This window comes from Hyaena hyaena, unplaced genomic scaffold (assembly GCF_003009895.1).
Source record: "Hyaena hyaena isolate Hyena2069 unplaced genomic scaffold, ASM300989v1 scaffold_638, whole genome shotgun sequence".
In the NCBI taxonomy this organism is placed as follows: domain Eukaryota; kingdom Metazoa; phylum Chordata; class Mammalia; order Carnivora; family Hyaenidae; genus Hyaena; species Hyaena hyaena.
In genome coordinates this window covers 701,796-711,363 of record NW_024081270.1, presented here as the reverse complement: position 1 = coordinate 711,363, position 9,568 = coordinate 701,796, and the positions used below count along the sequence as shown (strand labels likewise).

General features: G+C 37.0%; 1 protein-coding gene across 4 annotated transcripts in view; it reads left to right on the top strand.

The window, feature by feature from the left end:
- The window catches only part of CEP126 (centrosomal protein 126), a 115,847-nt gene that overhangs the window by 2,786 nt on the left and 103,493 nt on the right, over nucleotides 1-9,568 (top strand). For 3 of the 4 annotated variants that reach the window (XM_039216545.1, XM_039216546.1, XM_039216547.1), the window contains exon 2: nucleotides 2,156-2,275. In XM_039216545.1, coding sequence (XP_039072476.1) covers nucleotides 2,156-2,275 — 120 coding nt within the window. Of the gene's footprint in view, nucleotides 1-2,155; nucleotides 2,280-9,568 lie in introns of those variants that run through there. The other variant, XM_039216548.1, reaches the window with a different exon arrangement.

The following is a 9,568-nucleotide window of genomic DNA, read 5'->3' as shown; positions in this document are numbered from 1 at the left end:
TCAGCATTTCTGTATCCCTTGGGTAAATTCCTAGCAGTGTTAGTGCTGGGTCCTAGGGGAGTTCTGTTGTTAGTTTCCTGAGGAACCTCCACACTGTTTTCCAGAGGGGCTGCACCAGTTTACATTCCCACCAACAGTGGAGGAGGGTGCCCGTTTCTCCACATCCTCGCCAGCATCTAGAGTCCTCTGATTTGCTCAGTTTAGTCACTCTGACCGGCTTGAGATGGTATCTCAGTGTGGTTTTGATTTGTATTTCCCTGATGAGGAGGGACGCTGAGCATCGTTTCATGTGTCTGTTGGCCATCTGCATGTCCTCTTTGGAGAAGTGTCTGTTCATATCTTCTGTCCATTTCTTCACTGGGTTGTTTGGTTTTCGGGACTTACACCCTATTCTTAAGTACCTGCACATACCCTCTCACCAACATCCTTGGTTCTTTGCACCCCTGTTCTTCTGCCTCTACTTCTCTGTTCCTTCACCTGGGTAACAAAATTGCTGTCCGAGAAAAATCACAAAACAATACGGACTGGCACCACACAGATGAACGATTTCCAGCTTCACCTGAACAAGAACAGGGTTGTCTATTCTTCCTCTTAATGCCTGTGCCAGATCACCTCCTCCAGCTCGCAGCAGACTGTTTACCACTTTGTAAGACCATAGACACCATGAAGCCCCTCAGGTCCCTCCTCACAACACAAACCCCCACACTCCCAAGCACCATCCCTACCCCCAGGCTTTTTCCAGGCTCACTGATGGGATGTCACTGTAGAACCTAAGTCTGTCTACCTGTGCCCTTATTTGCATAGCCGTTCTTCTCCTCAGCACCCTGGATCATAAATTATCCCACCTCTCTTATAATTTACCTTCAACTGGTGATGGCATTGTTTCCCTACAACTTATAAACACACTCAGGTCTTGACTATCCTTAAAATTAAGTAACAATCAAACTCTTTGATGATAAGAATCCCTTTAACTTTATTCTAGTATCTCCTTTCTCTGTATTCAGAAAAGAGTATTATCTCTGTATTTATACTGAAAAGAGTAACCTAAATTCACCATCTCTACCTTGAGTCACACTTGGTAATACCTTCCGAAATAAACTTAAGCTAATAAAATAGGAGTATAAAGTTGTAAAATAATACAGATAGAAAATAGAATTTCATATTTTTCATGTGTTTGAAGGTATAGGAAGTTTACTTTTGGAAAGAAAAGAGATTTTAAAGGAAAAAAATACTTCAAAGATGACTCATTAGTTTAAAACTTCAGTGTAAGGAGAAATTGCAGAAGTACAATGAACTGGGGAAAATGCTTCCACTATAGTAGATGATTAATATCTATACTGTCTGTCTACACTACATTAACTACACCACGACACTAAAAACATTTTTTAAAAAATGTATGTATCTTTTGCCCTGTATATCTGCGGAGAATTTTCTCCAAGGAAATGGTTCAGGGAGATTTTATTGCCATTACTGTATTCTAAGCACCATGCCATGCATTGAGTTCTAGAAATGTAGACACAGATATTCGTAGCATGTTCTCAGGAAGATGTCAAGTCCTCCAGTGGCTAGAAAATAGGAGAGGACCTGCCCGCGGCGGCCCCAAGCGGAAGTGTGGCGTTAGCCCCGCGGGTGCGGAGCGACAGTGGGCCCGGTTTGTTCTGTCAGTACCTTCATGTGTCTGGACATAGGATTCATGCAGGGAAACGCTGAAAATTGAGGCTGAACAAACAGACCAGATCATAAAATGCTTTCTGTACTGGGTCTAGAGATTTAGAATTTATCGTGAATGTGACACGGAGCTTTTAGACAACAAAGAATGAGAAGTCCAGTCCAGATTTGGATTGGTTTAGCTGGTTTTGTGGAGGTTCATAATGAATGAAAAGATAAGCAGTCTCATGATCTGAGTTCATAATATCTAAAAGTACAATTTTTTCCCCCAGGGAAAGTGAGATATACAGTTCTAATACGAAGTCAGAATTTTTTTATGTAAAACGTTTGCTGGTCATATACTAACACTAATGTATACACGTATTAGTTGTTCACAAAATATCATTGATTGCATCATTAGAACAAAGCTGTGATTAAATTTATCAGATAGCACTGAGTCATCCACTGAGGACCTGAACCATTCTCCTTAACTTTGTGCTATCATTAGAGCTATGAAAATCCATCTAGAGAAAAATTTAGAAGAAGAGCGCCAGATATTATTGCAGCAACAAAAAATATGTCGAAATCGAGCTCGTAAATATTTTGTGGAATCAAACCGGAGAAAAAAGTAAGTAATTGTATTTTCTTCAGAGGTGTAGAAATTCAGTCGTTATAAATTAATAGTTTATCTACTTGGTAGTATTTTATGAACTTAAGTCATGACATTGCTTTGTCTGTAAAACATTGACCAAGATTTTTTTTGCCTTCATAAATTTTCTTGCTGCTTTTCTGCCTAAAACAAAAGATGTTGGTATGTTGTCTAATTACACTGACTGTGACCATAGCAGTCTTTTCTTGTCATAGAACTTCCTGTAACAGTGTCATATGACTGCAAAATGGACTGTTTTCTTTGGCTTCTATATCATTTCATGATAAATTAAAAGATTATCAATTAGTGCCTTAGTCTCTAATGGAATGTAACCTGATTTTTTAGTTCACTTCTATGTAACTTTTTATACGGCTGTCTTCATTCATCCACTTATAAAAATGGGGGAAAATATAAATAATGGTGGAAATAGGATACAAAGAATATTATAAATGACTTCCATAAAAAAAAAACTACAGCTTTCTAGTGTAAACTGGAAGCTTAATAAAGTAAAAATGTAAGCCATCCAATCACTGCTTTATATTTTTCTAGGTTTCTTTGAATTATTAGGTTTTGTTTTCTTAACTTGGCAATAATGTTTTTGCTACCTTGTCTATATTTCCACAATACATCAATAGCAGTAAATCCCTAGCGTTTATTAACTACATCATTGGGCATGTGTTGCAAATCCCACTTGGGAAATACAGAATTGTTTACCTGTAATTTTTTCTGGCATGATATTTCTCTTTAGATTAACTCTTTCATTGTCTGGTATAAAGTTATTTAATGAGGCTTGTTCTGTATTTGTGTCTTATTGTGTTTCTCCTACCTTTTGGCTCTGGGGGCTTGTGAGAGGCATCTGACAGGTGTTCAATAAAGATGAATAGTTGGGGTGCCTGGGTGGCTCAGTCGGTTGAGCGTCCAACTTCGGGTCAGGTCATGATCTCACGGTTTGTTGGTTCGAGCCCTGCATAGAACTCTGTGCTGACAGCTCAGAGCCTGGAGCCTGCTTGGGATTCTGTGTCTCCCTCTCCCTCTGCCCCTCCCCCACTCGTGCTGTTTTTCTCTCTGTCTCAATAATAATAGACATTAAAAAAAATTTTTTTAAATAATAAAATAAAGATGAAATGTTGAAACAGTCATGGGCTAGATCAGAGATCTAGATTTAAATCCTTGTTCCATGAGTTAGAGCAAGTTACTTAATCTCTCATCCTCAAGTTTCTCATTTTATGATTGCAATCAATAGCATGTAACTCAAGGGACTGTTACGTAGAGCAAAAAGTAATGTTAGAAGAGGAATAGTTGAAAACATGTGGAAAGATGTTTATTACAGTCTCCGACCAATAGTTCTTCTTTTTTACTTAGTTTATTTTGTTGATTAAGAATATTTGTCTATTGTGTGTTTTCTAATAATTGAGTTGCTTTGTAAAATAGCATGAAATGCCTTCTCATTTTCTCTCATTAAACACTTTTCTCATAAAAAAAACCAGAATTCCAATATAGAAAGAAATTTTGGTTTAAAATTCTAAGAATCAGAACATTTTCCAATATAATTTTTAATTATGTTTTATCTTTCTGTTACCCTACAGTGCTGTGTAAACACATGTAAAGTTTTCCTTTTATTTTATTTTTTTTAATATTTTTATTTATTTCTAGGAGAGAGAGAGAGACAGCGTGAGCAGGGGAGGGTCAGAGAGAGAGGGAGGTACAGGCTCTGAAATAGGCTCCAGGCTCTGAGCTGGCAGTCAGCACAGAGCCCGACGCGGGGCTCGAACCCACGAACCGCGAGATCATGACCTAAGCGAAAGTCGGACGCTTAACCGACTAAGCCACCCAGGCGCCCCTAAAGTTTTCCTTTTAAACACGAATCATTTCACTCTTTATAAAGGGGGCCAAATTATGTGTGCACTTCTGAATTTCACACTATGTCTATCAGACTGGCCTTCTGGGCCCGTGCTGTCACCTACCCATGCATGCTTTACTTCATCTAAGTTTATGCTGTCCGCTCCCATTGTGGTCGCACAGTTTCTCTCGAAAAAATATTTTTTCCTACAAGCAGAGCTGTTCCCTTCCACTGTTAGGTAGGCTATACTTTGGCATTGTCGGTGCTGTGTCCCCAGTAGTATTCAAGGAAAGTGTCCATAGCATCAGGTTCTCTTTATTTATTTCCATTTATGGCTTAAAATCATACCCATTTGTCTTGCTATTTACTAATGCTTTGCTTTTCTATTTGCAATATTTTTCTTAAACGCTTTTATCACATTCTCCAGTTTTCCATTTTATTCAGCATCTGTAGAATGGAGTCCCCTTTGCTTTACTCCAAGACCTCCTGCCTTCGTAGATACTGCCCCGATGTGTACTCGCTGTCTCTGGGCCTAATGAGCAGCTGGCATTCTGGGACTTCCTGTGCTTGCTCTTGGGAGTCGGAGACACAATTTCTTATCTCCCATAGCATCCCTTTGGTTTTGTTTTACAACATCAGTTTGCTGGAGCACATCCTCACGTAGTTTTCTAATATGCTGCTGTATAGACCAAGTAATCTTAAGATACACACAGACACACACACAAAGAAATGAACTATTCCTACATTTTACAAAATTTCAATTTTGGAACTATCTTTGATCTATAACTGAACAGGTATGTATTTACTGAACAAGCATAATTGGTTGAGTACAAATGATTCAACATATCAAGAGAAAAAAAATTTGTTCTATTATTCAACTTTAAAAATGACCATCTGATTTAATGTGACTTCGTAAGGAAAAGAAATTGAAACAGATTTTAAGAAGAGTCCAAAAGGACCCTCAGTTGTTTTTAGTTTGTTTTCATTTTGTTTGGTTTGTGTTATTTATTTATTTATTTATTTATTTATTTATTTAACTCCAAGTTAGTTAACATAGAGTGTAGTATTGGTTTCAGGAGCAGAACCCAGTGATTCATCACTTACATATGACACCCAGTGCCCATCCCAATAAGTGCCCTCCGTAATGCCCATCCCCCATCTAGCCCATCCCCTCACCCACCTCCCCGCCCCTCAGTTTGTTCTCTGTATTTAAAAGTCTCTTAGGGTTTGCCTCCCTCTCTGTTTTCATCGTATTTTTCCTTCCATTCTCCTATCTTCATCTGTTGTGTTTCTTTTTTTTTTTTTAATGTTTTATTTATTTCTAGGAGAGAGAGAGAGAGAGACAGCGTGAGCAGGGGAGGGTCAGAGAGAGAGGGAGTCACAGACTGAAACAGGCTCCAGGCTCTGAGCTGGCAGTCAGCACAGAGCCCGACGCGGGGCTCGAACCCACGAACCGCGAGATCATGACCTAAGCGAAAGTCGGACGCTTAACCGACTAAGCCACCCAGGCGCCCCCATCTGTTGTGTTTCTTAAATTCCACATACGAGTGAAATCATATGAAATTTGTCATTTTCTGACTTTGGTTCCACGGATCTGTGTGTTTATTTTTATACCAGTATCATTCTGTTTTGATTACTGTAGGTTTGCAGCATAGGTTGATATGGAGTGTGAAAATTCTAGCTCTGTTCTTTCTCAAGATTATTTTGGCGCTTTGAGGTCTTTTGTCGTTCCATACAAATTTTAGAATTATTCTGGTTTTATAAAGTATGCTGTTGGTATTTTGACAGGGATTGCATTCAATCTGCAGATTGTCGTGTGGTATCGACATTCTAATAATATTATTTCCCCCAGTCCATGAGCACAGAATACCTTTCTGTTTATTTGTACCTTCTTAAGTTTCTTTCACCAGTGTCTTATGGTTTTCAGTGTAGAGGTCTTTCATCTCCTTGGTTACATTTATTGCCAGATATCTTATTCTTTTTGATGCAGTTATAAATGGGATTGTTTTCTTGATTTATCTTTCTGATGCATCATTATTAGTGCATAGAAATGAAATGGATTTCTGAATATTGATTTTGTATCCTGCAACTTTACTGAATTTATATATTCATTCTAGCAGTTTTTTGGTGGATTCTTTAGGGTTTTCTGTATATAGTATCATGTCATCTGCCAATCGTGACAGTATTGTTTCTATCTTTCTGATTTGAATGACTTATTTTTTCTTGCCTGACTGCCATGCCTGGCACTTCTGGTACTCTGTTGAGTACTAGTGCCGAGAGGGAGCATCCTTGCCTTGTGCCGTCCCTGCTCTTAGAGGACCACCATTATGATGTTAACTGTGGGATGTCATACATGGCCTTTATTATGTTTAGGTGCATTCCATTCTGCCCAGTTCGTTGAGTGTTTTGTCATAAATAGATGTTGAATTTTGTCATGCTTTCTCTGCATCTACTGAGATGTTCATATAATTTTTATCTTTCATTTTGTTAATGTAGTGAACCATTTTAATTGATTTACAGACGTTGAACCAAGCTTGCATCCCTGGAATACATCCCAGTTGATCCTGGTGTATGATCCTTTTTTTTTCTTTTTTCTTTTTTAAAGTTAATTTATTAATTTTGGTGGGGAGAGAGGGAGGAAGACAGGAGGGGTAGAGAGAGAGAACCCCAAGCAGGCTCTGCACTGTCAGCACAGAGCCTAGTGTGTGGCTTGAACTCGTAAACTGTAAGATCATGACTTGATCTGAAAAGGAGTTGGACCAACCAACTGAGTCACCCAGGCAGCCTTATTTAGTTTATGATCCTTTTAGTGTATTGTTGGAATTGGTTTGCTAATATTTGCTGATTTTTACATCTGTGTTCGTCAAGGATATTGGCCTATAATTTCCTTTTTTGTGATGTTCTTGTGTGGTTTTGCTATCAGGGTAATGCTGGCCTTGTAGAATTTGTTTGGAAGCTTTTCTTCCTCTTCTATTTTTTGGAAAAGCTTGAGAAGTATAGGTATTAAATCTTTGAATGTTTGGTAGAATATACTGGTAAAGCCATCTGGTCCTGGAGTTTTGTGTTTTGGGGGATTTTTTTTATTACTGATTCATTCTCCTTACTAATAATTGGTTTGTTCTGACTTTCTATTTCTTCATAATTCAGTCTTGGCGGATTGTGTGTTCCTAGGAGCTTATCCATTTCTTCTATATTTCCAGTTTGTTGGTGTGTAATTGCTACTAGTAATCTGGAACAATCCTTCGTATACCTGTGATACCAGCTGTAATTGCTCCTTTTGCTTCTCACTGCTCTGAGCCCTCCTGCTCTTGCCGCGTCTAGCTAAGGGTTTGTTGGTTTTGTTTATCTTTTCAGAGAACCAGCTCCTGGTTTCATTGATCTTTTCTATTGTCCTTTTCATCTCTTTACATTTCTTTCTGCTCTGATCTTTATTTTTTAAAGATTTTCCTTCTTCTACTTTGGGACCTTGTTCTTCTGTTTCTAGTTCCTGTAGGTGTAAAGTTAGATTGACATTTTTCTTGTCTTTGAGATGGACCTGTATCGTCATGACCTTGATGCTTAGAACTGCTTTTGCTGTATATAGATTTTGGTAGCTTGTATTTCTGTTTTCATTTGTCTCTATAGATATTTATTTTTAATTTCTTCTTTGATTTCTTCTCTTACCTAGTTGCTCAGTAACATGTTGTTAATCTCCACATATTTGCAGTTTTACCATTTATCTTCCTGTAATTAATTTCTAGTTTTATACCACTGTGGTTGGAAAAGATGTTTGATATGATTTCAGTGTTCTTGAATTTATTGAGATTTGTGTCCAGTGTGTGATCTGTCCTAGAGAATGTTTTATGTGCACTTGAGAAGAATGTGTATTCTGCAACTTTTGGATTGAATGATCTGTATATATTTATTAAGTCTGTGTGGTCTAATGTGTTTTTTAAGGCTGATGTTTCCATATTGATTTCTTTATCTGAATGATATACCCATTAATGAAATTTCGGTATTGAAGTTTCCTATTATTATTGTATTGCTTTAAATTTCTCTCTTTAGGACTGTTAAAATTTGTTTTATATATTTTGATGCTTATATATTGGGTGCCTATGTATTTATAAATTTTATGTTTTCTTGCTGGATTGACCCCTTTTTCATTATTTAGTGCCCTTTTTGCCTTAAATTCGTCTTTGTTTTGAAGTCTCTTTTGTCTAATATGAATATACCTCCTTCAGCTTTCTTTTTGTTTGCATGGAATATCTTTTTCCCTCTCTTTACTGTCAGTTCGTGCATGCTTATTTCTGAAGGTAGTCTCTTGTAGGTAGCATATAGGTAGGTCTTGTTTGTTTTTTTTAATCTCTTCAGTCAATCTGTCCTTTGATTGGTGAATTTAGGCCATTTACTTTAAAAATAATCATTGGTAAGTATACATTTATTGCCATTTTGCTCATTGTTTTATGGCTATTTTATTGTTTCTCCTTGTTCCTTTTTTTTTTTCCTCTTTTGTGATTTGGCTTTCCATAGTGTCATATTTAGATTCCTTTCTCATTTTCTTTTGTGTATTTGCTATGAGTTTTTTCTTTGTGATTGCTATGAGATTCACATAAAATATCATTCATAAATAGCATTCTGTTTTAAGTTGATAGCAACTTAATTTTAAGCATATTCCAAGACTTTACCTTTTTACAACACCCTCCCGCAAGTTTTATATGTTTGATAATGCATTTTACATCTTTTTCTCTTATGTTTCCTTTAATTATTGTACTTTTAATTAAATTTACTTCTTTTGTTTTTTAACCTTCATGCTGGCTTTATAAGTAATTGATCTACTACCTTTGTGATATATTTACCTTTTTCCGTGACATTTTTAGTTTTCTGTGTTTCCTGATTAATTAGTGCCATTTCTTTTCAACTGAAAGAAGATCCTCTAATATTTCCCATAGGGCTGGTTTGGTGGCAATGACCCCTTTAACTCCAAATCTGTCCTTGAATTCTGAGTGATGACTTCACTGTGTAGAGAATTCTTGGCTGAAAGGTTTTGTTTTCTTTCAGCATCTTAAATATGTCATGCCACATCCTTCCGGCCTATAATGTTTCTGCTGGAAATTCTGCTGTGAGTTTTTGGGGGTTTTCCTTGTATGTAAGAAGTTGTTTTTCTCTTGCTGCCTTTAGGATTCTTTCTCTATCCTTAACTTTTATCATTTTCATTATAAGAAGGTGTGGATTCCTTTCTGTTCATCTTATTTGGAACTCTCTGGGCTTCCTGGACCTGGATGTCTGATTCCTTCCCCCCAACTAGAAAGTTTTCAGCCATTATTTCTCAAATAATTTTTCTGGCTCTTTCTGTCTTCTTCTTCTGGGATCTCTATAATGCAAATATTCTTCTTTTTTTTTTTTTTTTTTTACAAATAGTTTATTGTCAAATTAGTTTCCACATAACACTCAGT